The sequence below is a fragment of the Uloborus diversus genome, chromosome 8 (genome assembly GCF_026930045.1).
Source record: "Uloborus diversus isolate 005 chromosome 8, Udiv.v.3.1, whole genome shotgun sequence".
Taxonomy (NCBI): Eukaryota; Metazoa; Arthropoda; class Arachnida; order Araneae; family Uloboridae; genus Uloborus; species Uloborus diversus.
Window position 1 is genome coordinate 91,544,728 of NC_072738.1, and position 27,162 is coordinate 91,571,889.

Sequence of the window (27,162 nt, forward strand, 5' to 3'; positions counted from 1 at the left end):
CAAGGAAAATCTACCAATCATATTTCGTTACATTGTACGTAAGAATACGCCGAGCTTTTAACTTCGTATATGACGAACAGAGAATTTTAATTGCATACAGAAGTGAAAGAATTGGGGCCAAACGAGGTAGAAGTTTTGCTTCGTACGCCAGAAGTCGTGAGTTCGATTCCTATCGGAGCCCTTAGGGTTATTCTTTCTTTGTGTTGTTAATCTTTCTTATGCTGTTTTATGTGTAAGTAAACAAAGAAGTCCAACCTTTCGAGACAACGGCACCCAGTCCTTTCTGAGTGGGTACTAACTATGGATACGTAAACAACAATAAAAGAGTTTGAAATGATTTAAATAATTTTAAGTTTTGGCAGCAGAAGATGTCCGTGTCTCCTTAGTGCTAAAAAAAACTGCAACAAAAAAAAACAACGGTCTTGTAAAAATAATCCTATACCCATAAAGTACAAAAAAATTATTTTTTAGGAAATCTATATGCAATACAAGTAGAGAAAGTTTTTGACCAATAATGTCTAGAAACATTGCACCAAATAAAGTCTGAACATAGCTTTTGACTCCAAGAATAACCATAGTATAAATGAAAATTTTAATATATATTTTTTATTGTGAATAAATATTCTGCATGCATAATTGTTTTAATTGTTAAATTTTTTTTAAAAAATATAATCCAAGACACCCAAATTAGTAACAAATATACTAATTTTTTTTTCAAGAAAGCGGCATATTATAAATATTTTTTTTAATTTAATAATAACATTTTAAAACGCATGAAAAAAATAGAATCATACTTAAAAATTTCACCACAAGAATTAGTAAGTTACGTCAAGCTTCCCCTTACTTTATAGAAAACAGTTCATAAAAATTTTTAAATATTACATTAAAAATTTTTTACATTCACGATTATTCCAATTTGAGAGAAAACTCGAAATTAAATCACACTGAAAAACTCTACCCAGAATGAACCTTACATTTCGGTTCAAGGAATACCAAAAAGAATCGTTCGTTACTTGTACAGAAACATGGAAAGCGTCAAGGAAGAATTCATGATTGGCGATTTTTGAGCTTTCGCCAAAGCGTATGGTCAAGGTTGGCTTGCATTTTAGCCACGGGGTTTTCCTCCTTTGAACAAATTTCGTTTGTTTGCAGGTAAGATTAATAAAATATTTCCTCTTCTTCCTCGGTATTTTTGGTTTATGATGCTTTTTATTAGCGAGTTTTCAACAAAATTCTTGAACCTTCTTCTGTTTATATGATATCTAGTACTAATTAACTGTTATTTCGAAAATAGTGGCAAGGCCATTCGATAGTAGTGTTTCTCTTGGCTATTTCAGGATGGCTTCTTGTTTCGTGGCGTGTTTAGAATTATTTTATTATGGCGGTGATTATTGCCAATTCTGGTATAACAGTTACTCTACGTTGTGTTATCGGGGTCCGTCTAGGTATTAAATTTAACATTGTTTTAGCATTAGCTATCTATTCACGGGGTTCATACAAAATATTCGATCGCTAGTTGAGACATCATTTATTTTATTAACAAACTTATTATTTGACTCATTGAAGAATCATCAATGAAAGATGTCTGTTTATTAAACTTGTTTTATATTTCCATATTTTAAAACGCATTCAGTGCATCTGTGGTGGGATTATCAATCGCTGCGAATCTTTAACGTTTTGTAGAAAAAAAAACATTCCGGTCCTTGGGAACATTTATCTGTCCTCGTTGAAAAACATGGTATATTCATGGTATGTATATATAATAATAAACATTTTGCACGATATTTCATAGTTCATGTTGTGATTGCTTGTCACAGTCAGGTCCGTATACACAGGGAAAGTCATGCCCCCACCATCTACATCGTCGACAATATTGTTCATTCACATTGGGTTCCAACGCTTTATGAATAACATATAAGCGATTTCAGTAATCTTTTCAATTCATTAATTACTTTGAAAAGTAAATTTGAAATAATACTTACCTTCACTGCTTATGAAGTTAATTAGTAAAGTTTATACCTTATTGGGTTTCTTTTTCATGATTCATGTCCAATTTGGTGCTTTTTATTCATTTCTAAACTTTTGGTAGCCAAAACCGTAGGTTCGTTGATTGGAGGGGAGGGGGTCGTTTCTCAGCATAACTCCCCCCCCCTCCCCTAAAATCGTAGTCTGTATTCTCCCCTGATCACAACTAACTGGGATTTTCTTTAAACGTTTACCTACATATGTATAAAAATTGTATGAAATATTTAGCTTTACATTCAAATACTATCAAATTTATTACATTGCGGAAAAATAACCTCGGTCGTGTTTTTACGTTTTTATACATTCGAGATTTTCAATTGTATATTGCATTTACACCCTGTAAATCACGTTTTTAAATGTCCTGGTACGATAAAATTGTTCAGTAATTTTGTATTTTTGAATACATTTAGTGTGTTAATATGCGTTTTTTAAGTAATTGTTTTTAAATTCACAGATATCGCTATTTTTTTCGAATTGGGAATCATTCATCTATCTAAGCTAGTAGTTCCCAAAATGATTCACAGAGACCTCCAGAGGACCACCCAAGTTTAAAAGGGGTCCATGCCAGCGAAAGAAAAAATTGGTTTATGATGTAAATAAGGATAAACGAGCCTGAACATCATATGAACAAATATAAATATTTTTTTAAGTACTGTCGGATCCCGACTTACGCGAGGGATGCGTTCCAAGACCCTTCGCGCAAGTTGAAATTTCGCGTTGTGGAACAACGTATGTTTAGAAATATTTTATTAGCATACCCGATTATTTCAAACATGTGTTAACACCCCTCAAATTGTTTCAAACCATTTCTTAACTATATATTACCGTTTCTTTAATAAGGAACTGACTTTTTACTGCATTTTAGAAAAAGCGTTTCCATAACTTACTATTATTAAGCACAAAATCAATGATCAATGAGAGAAATAAATTAAAACAGTACGGTACTTACATTAAGTACATTACTGCATTATAATACCACAGAACAGTAGATATCGCAAACTTAATTATAATTTTTAAAATGATGAAGATGATTGATGGTTTATGCAGTGTGGAAACACCCCTCTTTTAAGCCACAATGAAGAGGCGCTTCCATTTTTATGATGTTTGTATTTTGCTTGGACACTACTCTGTATTAAAACTAAGTTCTGAAAGTCTACGGATTTTCTTTTCTTGAATTTTAACTGTACATATCGAAGATTCACTCATACTTAATTGTCGTGCCACTTTCGAAATGCTTTTTAATTGTTCAAGTGTATTGAGAATCTCGACCTTTTCTTTAATGGTCAGAAACTTTCTCTTTCTCTTTCCATTTTCTCCAACTTTAGATGAAAAAGCGCGTTTTTGAGCCATTCTATTTTATCAACGTTCATATGTAAAATGAAAGAAAAAAAAGTTAAGAATCGGAGTAGTTATTTGTTTAAATTTTAAACTAGCAAAGTGTTGTTTAGACTAATACATTGTGTGAACTTCCGCTTCCAGTGATGCTAAAAGGATGAAAGTCCATTTACAAAACCAATTTTTAGTGTCAACGTAGCCCATTCTAACGCTCCGCCGCTCCTTTCCAAAAAATTTCATGTTACAGGAGAGCAATTTGTGTCCGCAATAAAAAATTAATAACTCACGAAAAACCTCGCGTTATAGGCATTTCGCGTAAGTCGGATCGCGTTGTAGCGGGATTCGACTGTACTACTTTTTGGCCTCCGTAAAATATGCTTAACAAAACCGTGCATTGGACAAAGCATTTTGTACATCAATGAAATTTTTGAATCATGATAAACAAAATACATAAAATAGGTTTATTTGCTTTTAATGAAGCTGACCGCAGAATATTTTTTCTTTACTAGTAATAAAGCTGAAAGTCTGGATGTCGGGATGTCTGGATGTCTGTTACGCGCATAGCACCGCGACTGTTCGACCTATTTTCATGAAATTTGGCACATAATTAGTTCGTAGCATAGGGGTAAGCACTTCGAAGCGAATTTTTAAAAATTAAATTTTGTTTTTTTCCTATTCCAATTTTAAGAATTTTTTTCCGGGCAAATTATCACAACGTGGAAGAGTAAATTAAAAAATTATCATAACGTGAACCGTAACATGGGCGAGCAAATGAACATAGCTAATTGGTGAGAAATTCATCATCCATTATTTGTAAATATACAGGCGAACCAAATGACCTTTTAATTTTCTACTAGGGGCAAAGCCGTGTGGTTACCGCTAGCATAAAATATATTAGCAAATGATTCCGCAGATTAATCTGTAAGTGTAATTAAAGTGATCACTTAGCAAAAACATTTAAAAATGCAATCAGTTTTTTTTTTTTTTTAAACTGTTGTTTGTATGCTTAAGTATAATGACTCGTTTTTTGAATTTTGCAACAATATTAATCTTTGAAAATGAATTATTAATTGCTAAATAAGTGTGCCCAAAGATTTCAAAAAATGATTCATTTTACTAAAATTTAAAAATCTATATGAGGGTAATATGACCTTTTAAGCCTGAAGAATTTGAAGTCAGCTAGCGAAAATTTAACGTCAAAGCATCAGATTTACCCTTTGCTATTAAAAACATTGTTCTTTTTGTGCATTTATATTATGTAGTAATAGTACCAAACGTTTATTTCGTGCTGTTTTAATCAAAATATGGATAGAAATGTTACGTTTTTCTCTCTCTCTCTCTCTTTTAATTTTCGACTGCACAATAAATCCTAACAATTTGCTTTTCTTAGTCACATTTCGAAAATGAGCTTAAGTCATTGCTTAAAAGTTCAACATGGGAAAAGCATTTCAAAACTCTCCGTGTAAACTTTCACAATGTCCGTAAATTTTTAATTTGTTCCTTGAAAATTTCACACATTCCAGTTTTATCGGATTCTTTTAGAACACCTCGAGTAAAAGATTTTACCAGCAATGAATATTTCCACATGAGGACTCTAAGAGGTTGAATGAAAAACGAAAATAAACGATAACTTTATCAAGATACCCAGGAGACATCACTCTAAAAACAACTATTTCAAAAATGACGAAAAAGTATTCAAATTTGAACATATCGCATAGTCAAAATGGCTCCGACTATGTGGCATTCAAATTTAAAACAATCAAATACTCAAATTAACATGGGCTCATTTTTGAGGTATTTGTGATCATTTTTGAATATGTAATAATTTCAAAATTGAGTAGTATCCGACTCATGTTTGAGTATGAAATAATTCAGCGCACTATTTGAAAACAAATGTTCTCATATTTGAAACAAAAAATTTCAAGAAAATTTGAAAGCATGAATGTACTCATTTTTGAAAACTTCATTTTTCTCAGTGATGATATTAAACTAAATTGGGGAAAAAAAGAGACCTTAGAAAAGGCCTTAGATATCACTGATCGTACCACATTAGTCAAAAATTTTAAATGTTTTTAGCTGGGGGCACAAACGCTTGTATTTTGAACAAATAAAAATCAGACTAAAATTGAGAGTTTCACTACAGAAAGCCATATTTTAGAGCACTGGGAAGTAAATATTGCATTGCCAAATTAATTTGGTAGCCATTCCTAGATAGTGGATCCACGAAAAGCAGAAAACATCGTCAAGGGGTCCACAGAGCAAAAATGCTTGGGAACCTCTGGTCTAAGCAAACTCTATGCACGTGCCAAGTGTCATGATCGTGGCTCAATATTTCTGAGGGCACATATTTTTTGCATTAGAGTATGTTTGGGAAATGAAATAAAAAAGTAAACGTTCCAGTCTTTCAGAAAATAACAGATTTCCATTTCGAATCGTAACGCATAATGACATTAATATTACTTCAGTTCTAAGCTTTTTTTTAAATTTCACAGGTCATGGGGACATCCGGGAAGGAAGTACTCAATTCCTCTCTTTCAGAACAGTTTGTATCTCTGATGTAAAAGGAAAAAAGTCATTGATGTTGCATTAGCTGAAGAAGAACTATGTCCATATTAGTTTCGGTTTTCATTATTGGACTCGTCTTGGTTAAACATGCACTTAGCCAAAGTAAGACTGATAACTTTAGGTTCTTGAACTTCAAAACAAAAGTGACTTTTGTATTATTTCAAATCCAATATTTATTTATTATCAAACTTTACAAATAGTTGAAAAACCCGTTTTGCCCTACCAGGGAGCCCAAAGCGGATAAGCTTAACTAATCGTGATTTGATACATTTGCCAATCATATATGAAGTTATAACTATGAAAATAGTTGACTAGCTACCTGTCATTATATATATATATATATATATATATATATATATATATATATATATATATATATATATATATATATATATATATATATATATATATATATATATATATACTAATAGAACTATACAAATTAATTAGTTCAACTTGGTATTAATATCCAATTTTCTCAGTTCTTTTATCAGAAATGAAAGATTTTGTCCACTCTGTTACACATTTAAAAACAAAATTAAATTCAAAATTTTCAAATATTTTTTGAATTTTTTTTGTTTAATATAAACAAATATAACATATCTTTCATGTAAATGCTTAAAATGTCATTGTAAAAGGCACATTTAAGTTTAATTGCTAATTATCTTACTCAAAAATACAAAATTTTAAAAATTCATTTGCAAAAGTTAGATTATTATATAAAACAAACTTGAAAAAAGATTGAAGTTGGATTATTCTAGTTAGTAATTGTGTAGTTCTATGCAAATTAATTTTTAAATTAAATATTTAAAAAAAAGTTACAATTAAATCAGTTAAAATATTCCTATAACAGAGTGGACACACCTGTAACAGAGTGGACACTATTATTGAAGATAGAAGTAATCTCTATGTTTAAACATGAGAAAATAGATAGACAATGTTTCATTTTTAAAAATTTTGTATTTAATCCAATTTTTCTATAAATTTGTTAAGCTAAGCTTTTTGAAAAACATCAATAGCATATGGGGCTTTTTTTTACTATTTCCATAAATATTGTTCACTCTGTTACACAAGAAGTGTAACAGAGTGGGCAAATAAGTAGTTAAAAATTATTTTCTAAATCTAAACATAAAGTAACAGTTAAAATAGTAATACAAAGGCAAAGATTAACTCTAAAATTACTACTTTATATGTAATTTATTTTTTTTTAATTTTAATTAGTAAAATTGTTGTAACATAGTGGACATTTTGTTACTCAAATTTACTATCAGAGACAAAGAATAATTGCTTGTTGACTGTTGAATCCACTAGGGTTAGCTAAATATGGAGTTTTTACCATCTGGTCATCTCAAAAATATTGCTAGTTTTTTGTAAAAAAAAAAAAAAAAAAAAAAAAAAAAAAATTATTCTTTAATGACTGTAACAGAGTGGACATTTTAATATTTGTAAACTGTAGGGACAATTGTAAATTCCCTGCATTTTCATTACAAAAATATTTTTCTAAAAAAAATTTATTGTTTAAATTGTTTCAATAAAGGTGTTGCAATATAATTGGAAATTTTTTTTTTGTTATTGCATCGAAGCAATTACTTAAATCACTTTTCAACTGTCACTGTTTTGAAGCTGGGACATCAAGATTTTGTCTTTTTGACAAACATAATTTTTTTACATAAAAATTTCTAAATCAAAATATTTAAAACAAAAAATACCTCATGATAGAAAATTGCATGAAGAATAAAGAAAAATATATGATTCATTCATATTAACTATCAAATTTTCTGTAAAAAATCTAAAAGTGCCGGACATGGAATGTACTATTTTCGTCGGAATGACCCGTATATAACAGTTGTACTTATCCAATTTAAAGTCAGCACAATTGTTTATAAAACATAAATAGCTGATTAAATTAATAGACTAATTAATTGCCATCCTAAATAATAACTTTTTAACCCCTTCAGACCTGGTGTGTTGTATACCCGACATACACTTTAAACAGATGCTAATCATTTAATAATTGATTTAATTAGTTGATTTTTTTGTAGTTGACTCTTTACATTCTACTTATTATAATCGGTGAAATAATTTTTCGTTTTGGGATTGACAACACTGACATATAAGGATTGAGAGATAGAAAGTGGCTCATTTTTCCAACCATGGATTTTCATCCGAAAAGCGAGGTTTTTTTCCTGATTTTTTTAAAAATATATAATCTTTAATTAATCGTTTCAAACGCTTATATTATGTTTAATAATTGTTTGTAGAACATTTTATGAAGTTTGTTTGGTATTTTATGGTTTTTAGCCTACTTTCCCAGTAAAAGTCAGAAAAAGAAGAAAAAAGCATGAAAGAAGGCTTAATGAATCTTAAAAATATCGCGAAAAACAAAAAGTCAAAAATAAATAAAATAATTAAATAAATATCGAAAAATTAAAAATTGGAAAGTAGGGTATTGAGATGGGAAAAAATGTCTGTCAAAAGGTTATTAAAAATTAAGAGATCGTATATAATTAGATAGGTATTAAAATAATTCATCGTACGGTAACAAAAATCAGTGTTTAATTTATAATTGGGTGTTTAGTTTAGTAGATTTTTGTATAGGAATTGTAAAATAAATTTCATTTATACATTTGGGTAAAAAATCATATGTAAGTATGATCCATTATTTTTTACTTTTCAGTTCCTTTTTGTTTTTTGAAGTCGGTTCTTTTTTAATTTGAAAATAATTTATTTATTTCAATAATTATAACCTTAAATTTAAAAAAAGAAACAAACGGAATGACTATCGCAGTTTGTAGGTGGATGGTGTCAGAATAACGTAATATTATTGACAATAAAAAAAAAAGCTGGTCTTCGACTAATCACAAGAAACAAAATTTTTTTTTTAAATGAAACGTAGCATTTTTTTTTTTTTTTTTTTTTTTTTTTTAAGTCTACTCACGCCATGCCGTTTCACTGCTGCTTCGCTGGGACTGATAAAAACTCGAGAGTTTTCATGTAAACTCGACATACGTATGCATCGCCGCTTACACACCATGGGGAGGCATACGAAGGCCTATCCGCTTTGAGCCACTCTCCCCTATAACAACATTCGAAATAAAAGTCAATAGTATTTAAAATAGTGTTTTACTTAATGTAGTGGTTTTCTGGTAGCGGACGGAGGGGGTAATCGTTCTACAAAATAAAATTGTTCTTTTTTTTTTGGAAAGATCATGTATAAAAACAGATTTAACCCCCCCTTTTTTTAACTTGATTTATTTCTCCAAACGATGAGCAGTCGCTTCTTTTTTTCTACTACTCTGCGCACTTATTTTTGTGCTTCTTAAATATTAATTTGTTTATTAAAGTCAAATAAAATTCACGCCCATCTTATTTTGTGACGCGTTAAGCAATCATTTGCACATTGTAACTTTCCCTTGAATGATTTGGAGTATCCATTCTTAGTAGAATGAGTATAATCCCATAAATGTCCTTTTTTTAAAATTATTTTATGTTAATCTAATATGAAAATCATTAGTTGAAAAATCCAAAATTTTGTTACTTTGCACTTTTATATTTAGTTTAACAATGAATGAAGTAAAAGTCTAATATTTTTTATTCCTACGTTATTTTTCACTGTATAAATTGGTTCCTTTTTTTTTATCGATGAAGAGTTATTCTATAAAAGACCCGTGACGTTTTATTCTATCACTTGCCGCCATCTAATGCGCGTTTTGCGCTATTTACAGTGTATGAGATTCACCTATTTACGCCAAGAACGTCGTCTTTGGCGGCTATTTAAAATTCGGCTGAGGTATAAAAATTATTTTCATCAATACCTATATACCTATATATCTATCTATCTAGTATTTACATATATATATTTAATCTATGTTTATCAATCTATATCTATCTATACATATTTTTATCTATCTCTATATTTAACTTTTTACCTCTAACTGTTTGTATCAATCTATATCATTCTGTAAAATATTATTTTCTAGAAAATATTTTCTACACATATATAACTATCACTATCACTATGTCTATATCTATCTCTGTCTCAATCTACCTATCTGTATTTATCTATCCTTCAATATATTTATACCTATCTGTTTAAATCTATCTATATAAGTAGTAATTTTAAGAAAACTCTTCGCAAAATAGAATTATTCCCTCATCGTGTTTTTCTATTTGCATTTGCTTCAATCTATATCAGTCCATACAAATAACCTACATGACATATATAGCAAATTTTTCATTTTTCCGCAAGCCGGAAGCGTGCCACAAACGCATAAACATCATACTCCTAACTTACAATAATTTAACAATTAGTTCTAACTAGAATTAAACCGGCCTACTTTCCTGTATACCAATATCGATTTTCTAGCTCCAAATCAAAATTATCTTAATTAGCCAAGATTGCAAATGATATGAATACATATCCAAAAAATGGGTTTAATGACTAGAATGGTGTAACTCTCAAGAAAGTCTGGGAACTTCCTGGTAAGAATTTTGAACTTGTTCAGTGTCTAAGTATTTGCACATTGTTCTGATATGAATCACTTTTTGTTAAAACGGCGTAAATCAAATTTTAATCAAGATAAGTTTGATATGGTTTTGAAATTGTTTAGAGATGTATACAATGGTTTGTGTTTAAAAAAGAAGTTCTTAACTATATCCATAACTACACAATAAATTTGTTGCTTAAAATGAAAGTTTTCTTTAATATTAAGTTTTTTTTATTTCATTAAAATCTTGCAATTTGTGACTTACGCCATTTTAACGCAACTGATTCATATTGTGTTAGGCACAAAAATAATCTAAATTAAGCTCAAATTTGAGGGTCTAAATTGGAAAATAATGGAAGAAGTTTTATTTAATTTAATAGAATAAAAAGGAGTGTTCATTTTGTTATACAAATATTTTTATTTATAATTAAAAAAAAAAAAAAACATTTTTCTTCCTTCTCGCTTTAGCTTGTGGGATGCCTGTGGCGAATACTTTCAGTACTCGTATCATGAATGGAGTCAGAGTAAAAGGAGGTGACTTCCCTTGGATGGTAATGTCGAAATTTTCATGTCACTCAAACTACAGTTGTTATCTTTCGTTTGATGTATGTCTTTATGGTCTTGCCAATGTTTACAATAATTTGGTAAAAAGTAATATCGACTTTGATTTCTGTATCGATTTTCAGGAAGCGAAAATGAGTCATACAAAAACAAATTTGACCTTGTTGCTTGATTTTAGTGAGATAAACCGCGATGTTGATCGAGGTGCTAAAATGACGAGGCTGTAATGAATATATTTATAAAATAGAAAAAAAGTAAAGAAATGAATGGAAATTACTTTTACCAATTTTTGCCGTTCTTTTTTTTTTTAGCCTATTTTAATCGGCCGCAAAGGGCAAATTTGCTTTGAACAAACTTAGTTGAAAAGAGCCCTTAACAAGGAACATCTATGAAAAAGACTTTTACATTCATTTTCTTTCTTACTCGACTATTTTAAGGGTATTTTTTGCGCAGTTGAAAATGTTTTGAACTATAACGCTTATCAAAAACATTCAAACCTTTATTTTACAGAAAAAACGAATAACAACAACATCACACACACACACATATATTGTACAGGTGTCCCTCGTATAACACGGTTAATTCGTTCCGTGTAGCATTGAAACGTGTTATAAGAGACGTTCTTAAGAATAACTATTTAACTTATTCTTTACTCTAATTAATCATGTACATAGTAAAAATCATGTCCATATGTATCGTGTTGTATCGAAACCGTGTTTCGTGTTATATCGAAATCGTGTTATAATAGACTTAAAAATAATGTGAATTTAGGGATGTGTACCGTGTTATATCGAAACCAAGTTTCATAAAAACAAAGTAAAAACTTATTAGAGTTATTATCAAACATTAACAGAATTTACGAAACAAAAATGAAACTCCATTTTCAGTAAGTTACCGCCCTATAGCCAGGGCTAAGGCAGCAGAAATAAATGAATTGCCTTCAATCTTCTAGTTAAACCGAACCATTGCTTCGGTCACTCGTCTGGTCAGTGATAATTCTATATTAGCTACCAGTCTGTTTGGTACTCTTGACTTCCTTAAGAGGTTTTCCACCTCCAGCTCAGTCACTTCCTATGCCGGGCTGATGAGCGCTAATAAGCACGAAACTGCAGTCCTCGGATGGAATGACTGAGCTGGAGGTGTATTTTTTCATGTATGAAATTCCATCTTTTTTAAACATAACTTCCGTATTATATCAAAACCATCAAGTTTCATTCCGTGTAATATCGAAACCGTTTTATAATAACCGCAAATTTGGTGCCGTGTAATATCGAAACCGCGTTGTAAAAGTACCGTGTTATACGAAGGACGACTATATATAGTCAGGAGGGAATGCTTAGAAAGTTAAAATGATAATTTTTATAAAGGTATAGCATATCTACGGTTTGGATACTCCTACCATATTTTGTGTTCGTCCATATTCGAGGAACGCACAAACAGAATAGAATTATCAAGCATGTCGTCTAAAATTGTTTTAATAAGACAAAACTGAAACAAAAAAAAAATCTGAAGCTCTCCCTTGTTTTATTTTCTTGTAATACGTTAAATGTGATTAATAATTTTTTCCTTAAGTGAAGACTCACGATTTCCATAAAAAAGGTTTTAAAGGCTTTGTTTTGTTATAGGCTGCTTTGTACGAAGGAGAAAACCTAATATGCTCGGCGTTTATGATTGACAGTCGACATGCCTTAACGGCAGCCCATTGTTTTGCAGACTTTGAAAATTCTAAGTAAGTAAAGAATGAAAAAACAAGATTCACATTGCAAAAACGAAAATTTGCCCGCAGATGTTAATTTTTTTTAAATCACCTAAATTGTGCAAGTGCATTAGAAAAAATAATTTTCTTTGTTAACTTCGCACTAAGTATTATATCGTATCTTTACCCCTATTTATATAACCCCTATCATTAAATTTTAAACTTTGCACTTTATAATCTGATTAATATATTTCCGCGCAAATTATTACCTTTTTGTAGCATTGGGTTGATATTGGAGAAAATTTAACAGATGGAAGCATTGTTCGAAATGAGCTTGCACTTCACAGAAAAAAAGTTTCATTTTTTTTTTCCAATTCTAGAAAAATAAATCCGGCGATAAAAAAAAGAAAAGATTATTAGATGAATGTTTAGAACTTATTCTGAAAATATATTTGAATGCGTTCTGACTTCACGCATGTTTAAAAAAAACTACAGAACTTTTGTCATAAATCTTGCTTGTTCCCTTATTAGCGTCCGAGACATATTTCGAAGAAAACTTAATTAAACAGCTTAGAGTTTTAATTTTTTTTCACTGATTCACCATTTGTTTAACAAGCAAAATCATAACATGAATTTTAAAAAAAATATTTTTTTTATGTAATGTATTTTTTAAAAAAGATAGGGTTGCTTTAAATTGCTAATACGCAAATTTTTCTAGGACAATTTTCAATTTTTTTCTGGGAATTATGCACAAATATCTTAGCTTTACTTTTTACTCGGCAATTTAAAAAATATTGATTCAATGAAAAAAAAAAATTGAAGAAAATTTTCGAAAAATTCTAAGATACTGTTTTCTAAAAAAATCATTTTTTGCAGTAAGCCTTTTTTTTTTTTTTTTTTTTCAAATTTCCCGAATAAAATTTAAAGTAAAATGTTTGAAAAAGATACACTCCAAATTTCATTATTTTATCTTTATCAGTTCTTGACTTATAAGAGTTTGGATGCAAAAAAAAAAAAAAAGGGAAAAACTGCATCATGGAGAAAAATGCGTTTCAAGTTTTAAGTTGAAAATAATGCTAATTAAATGCATTCAAAAAATAATAATTACTATATTTTTCGTTCTAATTAAGATAGAAACAAGATTCAAACGTCATTTCAAGTAGAAAAAAACGAAGAATTGTTTTTAATGTAAAAAAAAAATGCAAAATTTGACGATTTTTGTGTACCGGATGCCCTTAATAATAGCTGATTTTTTGTTTTTGACTTGATTTGTTAACTAGTCCCCTAAATGCATGCCTTTATTCTCTTGTGAAAGATATTTTCCATAGTGCAGAACACTGCAACTTTTATCAGTATGAAAAGAAAAATATTTGTGTATCGCAAAGACTCACGATAGAAGTGAAACTTTTGTATTACATGGAAACACACTACAAAAAAAAATCCGAAACGTCACTAATTATTTCCGTGGAGGAATATTTCGCAGGTTTCCATCTATTTCCCTTTGAAATCAAATATCTCTGCGAAACAGTTAACTAAATTCCTACAAGTTGCATGAATAGACTTTTCACTGTTATGAAAAATATTTTTAGCTACTAGTTTAAAGATTGACTGAGCGTGTTTATTAAATTCACAGGCTTCAGTTCGGTGACGGTCCTACCAGATCTACTAAGCTCCCAATGAGAAAGAATAGGTCAATGGATAACTGCCGCTTTGTGAAGGACATACTTGGTTTTTTCTTGCAATTCTGTCTTAGCTTTGGTCATGGTTACATTAATGCTTCTGGAGCTTTCTTGGTAAATCAGGAAGGTTCTATTCAATTAACATTACCTACTGAATTGTTCTGGAAAGCTACCGAGAGAAGACTGACTTTAACAGGAAAGGTTACTAATGAGAGCGAATAAGTCACTGGATAGGTACTGCTTTCCAAGGCACGAATTTCAAGCAAGGAAAATGCCATGTTCCTACTTGAAATTTTGCTTTAGCTTTGGCCATGATTGCATTAATGTTTCTGGAGCTTTTCTAGTAAATCAGGAAGATTTTAATGAATTGCATTAGATCTACCTAATTGTTCTTGAAGATTCCAGACAAATGACTAGCTTTAACCGGAAAGATTTACAAATTCTTCTGAGAGTTTCAAGGATAGATTCAGAAAGGTATCTGACATTTAGCGGAAAACGTTTCTGTTTTTAGCAAGATATGTTGCTGGCAAAAATTGGGCCCATCAGCTGCCCATTATTTTCCAGGAACGTTTCTGAATCGTTTTTACAGGGCAAAATTGAGGGAAAGCTTGAATTGCCCGTTAATTTGATGAACTCGATGAGCCAGTGACTCGTCCTAGAATCCCTCCAGAGGACAAGTTGACTTATTCAACACTTTGATATCAAAAAGGCTATGGATTTAGATTTCTTACAAGTTCTTATAAATGCACTTTACTATAATCGCTAGTTTCTTGTCATAAAAAATAACCAATGAGATGTTGAGTAAGACGTGTATTCACCAGACGATGCAACCCTTGGTCAGACGGTCAAACCGCCGGTTGAAGTCTTCTTCATCCAATAATACTACAGTCACCTATTCACTTGATGATGCAACCGTCGGTCAGACAGTCAAATCGCAGGTTGTTGCATTTTTCCACTAATGAAAAAGCTCTAATCAGCAGTCAAAGTGTTCGACCTAGAGTCGAATAGTCTGGTGAAAACTGCCATGGGCAGGTAAAGGGCAATAACAGCAAATTTTTCATTTTTCATTTTTTTTTCTTTTTGCATTTTTGTCATTTATTGTACGTTGGCCTTACTCTACAAACTTGCTTATTCAGTTTCACTGAAAAAAGGCGTGAAAAAACAGTCTAATTTCAACTTTTTCCTATTGTTGGTATTGAATCCAAAACGCGTTTCTTCAAATTTCTCGAAAAGTCATTTCTGCAGATACTGCCATTTACCTGCCCACGGCAGAACACCGCACAAGTTACTACTACATTCATGCAAGAAGAAATTTATTGTGAAAAGTCAAAATTATTTGTAAAATCTTTCTCACTTTTTTTTTTTAGTAGCAAAAATTGTTTTCAAAACGTCAAGTCTTATCGATGAAACAATTTGCATATTTGTTACAAATACAACATGAAACTCAGAGCGGAAATGTTATTGATAAAAAATCTTATGTTACGTAGGACACAACTTTATTCAACACGCATCGGCAGCATCTACCATGCCAATGGAACTAGATACAACATTGTAAATGTTGTTATACATGAGGGATACGAAGATCCTTTAGTTTATGATGACATCGCAATGCTTACGCTCGACAGGGAAGTACGGTTTCCTGGGTTCTATCCAGTTTGTCTGCCGTTCGAACAGTCGTCCAGACATGACTTGGAAAAGAAATTTCTCACTGTTACAGGATGGGGACATGATAGAGAAGGTAAGACCAAAATTTTTCAGTTCTTGTCAATGCTGACATGGTTTAATTTTTTGAATCATTATTGCGCACAGGACTAGTTACGAAGCTTTCATTAGGTCATGAGCATAGCTCAAAGGTTATTGCAGTATTTGGGAAAATAAAACTCATAACTATTATTTGAGTTGCTTAGGACTTCAGGCGAGTTTTCCCTGAAAAAAAAGCTACTTATAGCTATTAAATAAACGCTTTTGTGTTGAAAAGTAACAAAAAAGGAAACAACTGTTGAGCGGAAAATTTGTAGGAAACTTCAGATGCGTGTTTCGGATGTACAAGGAACCCCTTTTATTGTGTGAAGTAAATGAACTTACAGAAGAACACCCGTAAAAGTAATCCGCCCATCCTTGTAACCTCAAAACATGTATCTGCAATTTCCCAAAAATTTGTGCCTATTAATCTTGTTTTATTTTCCTTCTCAGACTGATACAAAATATTCTGAGACATTGCCCTTTTTTAGGAAAATAAAATTTAAAATAAAAAAAAAATTTGAAAAAAAAATAGAACCGACTTCAAAATTGCTCTAAAAAGTGAAAAATAATTTTATTCTTTAAACACCATCGATAAGGCTTTTAAACATAATTTTTGAAGTTGGCGCAAAAACAAAACGTAAAATCCAGTGTAACCATGCTTCGTTCATATTTTTTTTTTTTTTCAGAAAAAGCATCCTAAGTTACGAACGAAACATTTATATCGCTATTCAAATATGCTGTCATCAATGTATAATGTATGTGATAGTGAAGAAACTGGTCCTGGTTAAATTTATAGTTGTATTTGAGTTATGACTGTGAATGATTTTATCTATCGTTTTTGCGCCAACTTCAAAAATTATGTTTAAAAGCATTTTCGATGGTGTTTAAAGAATAAAATTATTTTTCACTTTTTAGAGCAATTTTGAAGTCGGTTCTATTTTTTTTTTTTCAAAATTTTTTTTATTTCATTCTTTTTAGTGTAAATGTAGGTATTTCAGAAATAATAAGAAGTTACCATCACGAAACTTCACATTTTTTTCTTAAAAATGCTCCATACAAAAAAAAACTATTGACACGCGTTAAACTTTAAGCGATTGGCACTAAAAACTTATCTTTGTTCCTCTCTGGAAATCATGCGTAGTTAATTTAATTATAACCATTTAAGTATTACGTTTTTCCTAACTAATTTACATTCCACAGCATCTAAGTTGCTCATGATGCAATCCTGTATTTTCTTACTTAGCCCCGATCATCTGTTATCGGCATAGATGATAACGATAAAAATACTACAGAGTAGTTGAGTCAAACCTAATGGTAGCATTGTGAAGGCTAAGCAGATCCTAATCACTGCATCACCTCGCTTCCAGGTTAGGTTTACCCCTACTATGGAGCAATAGCACTGAAGAAAGGAAGATTTTGATAATTCACATAGGGTTACTATAAATCAGCAGGGTTACTAAAATAAAATTATTTACGCCAAAAATGAGACGACAGCGCCAGATTCCCCATTATCGAAATATCCCTTGAAGAAATTTAATGCTTGCTTCAGAGAAGCCTTCATTCAAAATTATCATTACAATTACTATTAATGTTACTGTTATATGGCACCAAACTTTTATAACAGTGAGTTTCCTATTGTTGCGTAGATGAAAATAGCGAAGACAATGTGAAAGCCAAATGAAGCGAATACTCTTTAGTCTCAACTCGAGATCTTTATTCAGAACCACGAATGAACGTTACATCTCCTTATATACAACTTGAGAAAGTGCTGGAACTTTCCAGACTTAGAAAGATACAAAAATTAATAGAAGATTCGAGAAAATACGGGGAACAGTAGAAACGAAATTTTAGTAAAATTCACTTTGTCCTAGTCGGGATTTGAACCCGGGTCGCTCGTGTGGGAGGCGAGAATTCTACCACTGAACTACCGTTATCCACGGATGAAAAGTGCGAACTTCGCTACAAAATCATTTAATAGGGAAATTGCATAAAATTTACTGTTTTTTGCCCATAACTTTTTTTCTAATAAACAAATATGGTCAAACAAAGTAATGGGACCTAAGTTGAGCTATCCCCTATCCATTAAAAAAAGAATCATCAAAATCGCTTCACTAGGTGAGACGCTATGAGTGGACAAACAAAAAAAAAAAAAAAAACATACATACGGTATGAATTGATAACCGCCTCCTTTTTGAAGTCGGTTAATAAATATGTTGTAATTTTTTACTTAAATGGTATTTAAAAAAAAGGTTTTCATTTTTTCACATGGGACTTATAATCACTAAAAAAACGATTCAGAAACGTTCCTGGAAAATAATGGGCAGCTTATGTGTCCAATTTCTGTCAGTAACATATCTTGACAAAAATAGAAATGTTTTCCTCTAAATGTCAGTAAGCTTCCTGAAATTATCCTGAAATCTTTCTGAAGAATAGGGAACATGCATGATTTTCAAACTCACTTGTAAACGAAAGATCATGAAAAACTATGTCGAAATATACCAATAACACCTCAATTAAACTAATTTAAACGTAATTAAAACGAGTTTTAAAAGCGATTAGGCCACGCCCCCGCAAAAGCGAAACTACCGGGCAGAAAGAGCTTGTGACGTCAATAAACACTTTTCCCCGTGCGTACATTCTGCTCGCAAGTCATTAGGCTGTATGCATTGTTTTTTTTTCCGCCTTTAATAGAGATTTTTATAGTTACGAAATAGTGTTCATTTTAAAAGCATTTAGCTTGGGCTTTTATACTTTGAGGAAAAATTTAGGCTTTCTTTTTTTAGGTGGAGGAAAATGTAGAATAAAAGACATTTTTGTGAATGAATCATATTCAACGACAAATATTGATATTGCATCGAGTTTTTTGTGATATAAGAATTTGTTTTTTTGGATAGTTTTGTTTTTTTACGATTTAAGAATATCATGTTGTAATTTCAAATTGCAACGCAATTCCGATGTTCTTGAGGATTGTGACTAAATAATAAGATTACTTCATTAGAAATCGATAAGCGTTTTAATATTGTTGAATATAATAACTAAAATTAAAATTTAAAACAAAAACCAATTGAGTCACAAATGTAGAATCAAGAGGTACATATGAAGATCCTTTTAAAATACTTTTCTATTAAAAATTAATTACAAGTATTATATTTGTTAACAAATATAAACTGGCAACAAGTAAACATTTTAAATCATTGCATTTTCTTTCCTTGTCAGCCAACAATGAATTCGGTTACCAATCGCGTGATCAAAGGCTTAACCATATTTAAAAAAAGGCTTTAAAAAAACATTATAATTCGAATTATATATAACATGGAAGTTCCAAACATATTCTATCAGACGCAGAAAAAATTATTTTTATTTTGGTACTAAATGTTTAAATTGAAAAAATCGCGAAAAACCTTTTAGAGATTTTTAATTAATATCTTCATTAATTAATATCATCCGAAGACGTAACCTAGCTAAGAACACTCTCGATCAACTCACCTTTTGAACAAAAAGAAAAGAAAAAAAAACAATCAAAAACCGTTTTGGTGCTAGAGTACCATACGCAGACACAGAGATACACAGACACGGCAACCTTCTTAATTATAACCCCCTTCCTTTGTGTGTCGAGGTTTAAAAATGGTATAAATGGTTGAAAATGAATAAATTTTTCAGTTATAAAATATTGAGGGAAAAAAACCGCTTAACTATACTTGTAACTTATTAAAAATGGTAAAATCAAGCACAGCATGGCATCAATTTTTCTTTACACATTGGAAGGATGTTAAAAGTGATAAAATTTGGTTTTTAAATTATTATTTTTTTGTTGATAAATTACTTATCAGACGAAAAATTCCCCTTTTTACGAATGTATAAGCTTTTGACTCAACTCATTGCTTTAACTCCTTTCATTTCCTCGGATATAAAATTAAGACGTCTTGCCAAAAAAAAAAAAAAAAAAACAGAGTATATCCCCATGTGTAAATTATTAAAATATTTAAGCTATTTAAAATGGGATTCTGACTTTATTTCCAGTGCAGTTTTAAAAATCATTGCAGCATATTTTCAAATTTAGCTGTTTTTTATGGTCATTTTTTAACTTTTAATGTCATTTATCCAACTTCGGCAAATCATCGGATTGGCCTTTGACGAGCCCTTCTTCCTTATCCGTCATTTTACATGAAAACTAGTTTTATCCGTTTAAAAAAGGAAATTAAAACAAAACGTAAATCGTTGATCGTAACCAAGGCCCTGAAGATGATGACGTAGTAAAACCCGAAAAATGCTCTAAAATAAAACCCAACTAAACTAAAATAAAAAATGACCCTGAAAAAAGCAGTCAAATTTTAAAAAAATCATTATAATTTTTAAAACAGCACTTCAGAAATGAGGCCAGAATCCCATTTTAAAATAGTTTAAATATTTTATTAACTTACACATAGGTTTGTTTTACTAAGAATCAGGGCACAAACACCCAAAGCTGCCTTTTGCCAAAAATATTAATGCTTTTGCTTTTCAGTATTGAGAAGGACAGTCTTCAGAAATCTACTTCTAAGAGAATGATTTCACTCAGAATCTGAAATGCATTCAGTACCAAGTATCAAAACCTGTGCTTTTTGTTCGTTCCCTTTATTTTCCTTTTCAAAGTGCACAATGAGGACTATCGACCCCCCACAGATAAGAAGAAACAGCTCCTTCGAGATAGTACTGGTCTCAAAAATCGGAGATGAAAACTTTTGGCTCATAGATAAGTTTAAAATGCCCTGAAAATTTAGAAAAAAAAAAAGCGAAAAGTGCTGTAGACGTCTTTGAAAAATTCACTAAAACGGGAAAAATGCCCTCCCCCCCCAAAAAAAAAGCAAAAAAATGAAATGACATCCACTTTCGGACTCTGATTACAGCGATAGCAAAAGCAATGTGTTGGGAAAGGAACATTATCTGTTGCATAGCGGTAGCGGAGCAGGGGAAGAATCGTGTTTTATGACGTGGCCCAATGGCTGTGCATTTTCAGTCACGTGATATTGTTTACAAAAATCGCCTTTTTAAATTGCTTTTCACGCCAAAGTGAATGATTGTTTTAAATTTTAATGCTGATTTTTGGCATCACCATCATCAAATCTATGAAATACCATCAACTAGATCATATTTTGCAACATTGTGCGTGCTCCCTATTCAGTTATCTTCCCCGTTAGAGTCAGTCGAGAAAAAACTTATGTAGGTTCAATAAAATAGCATGGCGCCTTCCTGATTTGCCAAGAAAGCTCCAGAAGAATTATTGCAACTAGGGCCAAAGCTAAGACAGAATTGCAAGCACCTATCTTGCTTGCAATTCTTGCAAAGCTGCGGAATCCCGAGACTTAGTTGCTCCCTTTGGGAGCTTGATTAGTCTGAATGGGCTATAATCGAACTGAAACCGATACTATTAATATATATACACTCAGTTAATCTTTAAACTGGGAGCTAAAAATATTTTTCGCAACAGTGAGAAATCTGCATTCGTGCAACTTGAAGCAATTCAGGAATCTTTTCGACAATGATACTTGATTTTCTCAGGAAGTGGATAAAAATCATTGAAATCCCGAAACGTTACACTAAAATAATCAGAAACGTTTCAGAATTTTTTTACAGTGATTGAGCACTTATGAACAAGAGTTATAATTCAGAACAATCGTAGTAGTTCAAAGAAAAATTCCTCAATATGAAACATATAGACATATACCAATTACATTGAAGGATTTGTAACCTATAGTGTGTAAGTTTAAATTGTACAGTAACTGTGTTATTAAGAAAACATTTTTTCAAAATATATAACTCTGCTCACTGTCAAATTATGTTGATAAAAATTATTTTGAACTGATGTTTTTTAATTTAATGCTTGGCATATTTTTTATTATCTGTAACTGTTTTTATAACACTAAACTGCTGACCAATTACTTAGTGACAAAAAAAAATTTTTTAATAGGATTAAATTTATAAGTTTATAATCGAGAAAAATATGACTTATAAATGTTTACACATCTTTTTTAAACTTATGATATCCTACACTCCAGCGCGGATCCAGAGGAGCTGGGAATCACTAAGGGACTAAAGAAATTTCAAAAACTCCACCCAAGATTCCTTATTGGAGCCTGAATATTGCATTTATGACTACACCCTTGCACTAATGACCCCCCTTCTTAGCCAAAATCTGGATCTACTCTTGCCTACACTAATATTAATATAATGAAAAGGAAATGGGAACTGTTCAGTTCACATCTGCATCCAGATGTTACATTCACAACAGCCTCGTCATCTACCTTAATAAAAATTTGCAAGAATAAAGAATTCTTAATTCAGAAAAGGAAAATTAACTCATAAATTTACCTGAATGGTTACACAATGGTTTTCAATGATTAATTTTACCTTATTAGTTAGTTTAAACTGTGTTATTACCAGTGATGTTCCCATCAATTTTTCTAAGGCTATACTCCCAGTAATCCATTACACACAATTTGTGTATGTGATCTTATACATACGCTATATGTCTAAAAAAAATGCTTGAGAGTATACGGCGTATATGGAGTTATACCCTATGGGAACACCACTGGTTATCACGTGAAAAAAGAGTCATGAAATTATATACAGCACGTGCTAGAAACAAAGAAGTTACACAAAAAGTCTTATTGCTCAAATGCTGTGAATAAAAAAAAAGATAGGGTAAGGTCACCAGGAACAGACAAATATCCAGTAACAGACAGTCATAAAGTTTGGATTTAAATAATAAGCCTTTTAGACGGGTTAAACTGATGTTGCTGTATCCCATGAATACGGTGCAGTCATCAAGTGTTATCAGAGTGAATTTTATGAGCCAGTTGGTATTTACAAGGCAGTGGTGGAAGATTGTGAACAGCCACTACGAGGTCAGCTGGTGTTTCCGGATCATTTGAATTTCCTTTAGGTTTTAGTTCTGAAAATAACTTTTGCACTTTTTTAAGAGAAAAAGGGAATCTTGCATCTTACTCATCCCTTCCTTATCCTGTCTGTTGCTGGGTATCATCGGATTTCTCGGTGTCTGTTACTGGGTGGGTCGGATCTTTTTTCGAAATTGAGCAAATAAAAATAGATTTAACTAATTCAGAGGATCTAGAAGCAACCAAACGTTAGATAAGATGTTGTTGCATGATAGAAAAATAGTTTAAAAAGTCTAAATACACTAAAAGGCTCGGAAAATTAATTTAAAACAATGTCTTAAGCATGTCTGTGACTGATGTCGTTACCTTATGCCATCACTTGAGAATTTTTCAAGGTTTTTTGCTACAAGTTAGCTTAGTTAAACATTCTATGTTCAAATGGGCCTTCTTTTCCTCTCCCATTCGAAGTTTAAATGGCTACCATTTTAATTAAACGTTAAATTTGAACAGTAAAAGCTCATTTTTTTCCTACCATTAGTTTGAGAAAAGGTAACTACAAAAAAATCATTTTTTAACACTAATGTCAGTCAAGAATAACTATGTGTGAGAATATTATGCATTATGTGAGGGTGAGCTTTACATGCATTTTGAACGAGCAAAGGGCGGTGCTCGTTCAAAGGGCGGTGCTCATTTGTACAAATTCATGTGCACAAAATTGTGCCACTTTAGAACATTTACCACCAGTACCCTACCTTCCTAGATTTATTTTCGGCCACGGTGTTATGTGTCTAAGATGTTTTTGTTATATTGGGTAAAATAGACATCCAGTTACCTCGGATAATACGGAGGATGTGCCAAAGAATCATAAAAGTGGACAAAGTTCTCGCAATTGACGATATTTAAAAAGAAAAAGAAAAAATCGTGTTCTTTTTCCTCCCCTGCGATTTTGAATGATTTTATTTATGTTTTTATTCATTTCATTTATTTATTCTTCAAAAACCGTTTTATTAATACCAAAGTTTATTCTTAAAATTGTTAAGCATTCTACTATTACAAGTGAAACAAAAAACTTACGTTAAAAAATATAGGAAAATAAAAAAGAAGGAATTTTAAAATGCCTGTTCAAAGATAAGTTAAATTTTTTATTATTTTTTTTTAAATAGTCTTCAATAATTGAAACGTGACATTCGTAATGACGTACAAAATAGAAACAAGACATATACTTTAATTCAAAAAATGATCTGAAGATGTAAAGTCCTCTAGAGACCAGTTTGTTTGAAACAATGTTTATTGGTATTTTTCTTTTCCTAGATGGCGAGTCGAGTCCAGTGTTGATGCGACTGGGTTCTCTACCAGTGATTAAAAACAGAGAATGCAACAAGATATACAGTGCACCTTCATTCAGGAATAAAATTTCCAGAGGTATCACACCTGGTATCTTGTGTGCCGGATTTCGTGAGGGTGGAAAAGACAGCTGCCATGTAAGATTTTTGTTTCTAAAATGGTACTAAAATGGATAATGTTAAGAAAAACTGCAATAATAGGCATAGGTTCAGCATAATTTTTCAAATGCAACCTAAGATAAGGTTGCGGGGAGACAAGGTAGATGGAAAAGGGTTGTAAATTATATATGGGTTGTTCAAATAAAAAGATACCAAACGATACTGTGGGTCTAAATGAAGACTTTATTCAAAGTATGCACCATAAGCCTGAGCACCACGATCCCACTGATTAACTGATCGAAGGATTTCTTATTCCCAGAATTTCTGTGACCGTGACGAGACCCAGTCCTTTTCGTCCGAGTTGAAGCACTTCCCTTCTGAGATTTCCATGGGTTTGATTCTTTTTCAAAAAATCAAACCCATGGAAATCTCAGGGCGACTTGTCTGGGTTGTAGGTCAGATGGTTCAAGTTTCTTTGTGAAATTCTAGATTAGGTAGTTTTAATGGTTAATTATAATTATGTATTTTTAATGGTGAAACAAACAAAACGAAATTCAAAAAGTTTTGTTTTTATTTTTTATTTTTACCGATTTTGAAAGGAATTAAATTTTGCTTCCCCATCTTGTCCCATCTTTCTCTAAATTTGAGGTCGATCCGCACTTACAAAATAAAAGAAAAAGATTCAGTTAAAAAGAATGTAACAGATTAAAAGCCAAAAAAATAATCAGAATATCAACTTGTGGAGGACTTAATTCACTGGACTGCATTTTTTGGTCTTAGTTGAATCTAAATGCATCCGAAAGACAATCAGTTGCCGTTCAGGTTTCCATATTCGGTATTAATGAGCTCTTTCTAACGGGAGGCGTTTGTGGTTCAGTGTCGAATCCTTTACAAAGGTATGCGTCCACGCATTCCCCCTCCCCCCGCCACACACCTTATTCCAGGGGCGGATTCACATAAGGGGGTGATTGCGGCGATTCCCCCCCCCCCTTTAACACATTACAAAAAATCGCCTACAACTGTATTTTTACGACATTACTTCCAAAAAATTTCCAAGCTCTGAACTCCCTCTCTCCAATGTCATCGAAAATCTTCAGAAACTTTGAACTTTTGGAGCTTCAGGTTCGAAAATATCCCCGGGGAACATTCCTTGAATTCCACTCCTTTACCTAAAATAATCCTACAACTACGTTTCCAGTTCCAAAAAATTTTCCCGAAAAGACTACAAACTTCAACTATGTTTTTGAAACTTTAATGCCAACATACTTCCGGGGCAGAGTTTGGAACCTCATGCCTTCGCCTAATATCATTGAAGAGGACCTTCAATTGTGTTTTTAGGCTTCAATTTCGGAAAAATTCCGGAGCCCTCGAGCCCAAGTACTTCCCCTAACATCCATCGGAAGTCTTAAAAAATACAAACTTCCACAATGTGCTCCTTATCGGGAAGTTGGTAGCGAGTTTTGAGTTCAAATTTATTTCTTGTTGTGAAGAGCGGCGCTTGAGGAAAACAACTTGTTTCACCAAAGCTTCTTTGTAGCAACTTTCGCTTTCTTTTTTTTCCACCGGTATTAAAGTAGACTCGTCCAAGGACGAATGCTAACAATGCTGAGGTAGATTATATGACTGAAAACTATTTCTCTCTGATAAAATTACAAAAAATTTACTTAATCATTGGAATAATTTCATAAAAATGATTCATTATTGTATTTTTCCTTCGCAGGGAGACTCTGGTGGTCCACTCATGATTATTGATAATGGTCATTGGACGGTAGTGGGCATTGTGGGATTTGGATCCGGTTGCGGGAAACAAGGATTTGTTGCAGGATACACACGATTGTCTTTTTACATGAACTGGATTCGGAGCAAAATGCGGACTTGAATACATTGCCTGATGGTGAATATTGTTCTTTCAAGGAAGAACTACGAGTGTGAAGAAATGGACCAAGATGTTCTTTGCATTTTATAGTCGCAGCGTCACCTCATTTTTAAAAATAAATGTTTTGAAAGCAAAAATACTTTTGATTAACTCTTGTCTATGAGCAACTGTTTCAAGTATCAGTAATTGACGTTTATGCTACTGTACGCTAGGCAAAAACTTTCATATAATTTCAATTCATTTACAGACCCACATCTAATGAAAAAATTAAAACTATTGTGTTTCCATCCATACTTTAGCTGTAAGTTTCTTATTACTCAACTAATCACTTATTGAATACAATTTTGGTGGAAAAATAGGTTTTTAAAAATTACTGGTTTTTTATGAAACAGATTTTAGGCAATTCATTACCTCTCAAACACAAATATATAGCATACAGTTCATCCCACCCCACATTCGGTATAGCAACATAACTACACAATTTTTTTAATTAAGATTTGGCCAAACACAATCATAGGTTCTAACCATTCCATAAAATCAAAAATCTAGGCAATTTTAACAAGGATATTTAATTTTTTGTGTAGTTTTCCGTATTAATGGATTAAGTGAAATGAAACGAATCTATTCATGGTTGGCAGTGAATTTCAAAGACCTTGGTTCCTGTGTTACTATTAATTTCCATAGATATATCATTGCCCTAAAACATCTTCATCCCTAAAACATCTTCATAAAGATCTACCAATACATTTGGCAGTTTCGAAAGCCATTAAAGCATCTTTTTATCAACTTCTCAAAGATTTGCTTGTCCAAGAATTTCGTTTTTTATTCATTTTGTGCGCCTTTGAAAGGAGATCGTCAACCAGAAAAAAAATACGAAT

General features: G+C 31.7%; 1 protein-coding gene and 1 long non-coding RNA gene across 3 annotated transcripts in view; both read left to right on the plus strand.

The window, feature by feature from the left end:
* The first annotated feature begins 1,085 nt into the window (after positions 1–1,085).
* LOC129227660 (uncharacterized) lies at positions 1,086–12,703 on the plus strand. Of its 2 annotated transcripts, XR_008580861.1 has the most exons (5): positions 1,113–1,152; positions 3,870–3,985; positions 5,853–6,027; positions 10,881–10,963; positions 12,599–12,703. It is a non-coding gene; the product is annotated as an uncharacterized LOC129227660 (long non-coding RNA). The 2 variants fall into 2 exon arrangements; XR_008580862.1 differs by lacking the exon at positions 3,870–3,985 and having other exon boundaries at positions 1,086–1,152.
* A 3,082-nt stretch (positions 12,704–15,785) lies between these two features.
* LOC129228483 (clotting factor G beta subunit-like) overlaps positions 15,786–27,162 on the plus strand; it is a 34,151-nt gene continuing 22,774 nt past the window's right edge. The window contains exons 1-3 of the mRNA XM_054863164.1: positions 15,786–16,086; positions 24,278–24,447; positions 26,129–26,277. Coding sequence (XP_054719139.1) covers positions 15,786–16,086; positions 24,278–24,447; positions 26,129–26,277 — 620 coding nt within the window. The remainder of the gene's footprint in view (positions 16,087–24,277; positions 24,448–26,128; positions 26,278–27,162) is intronic.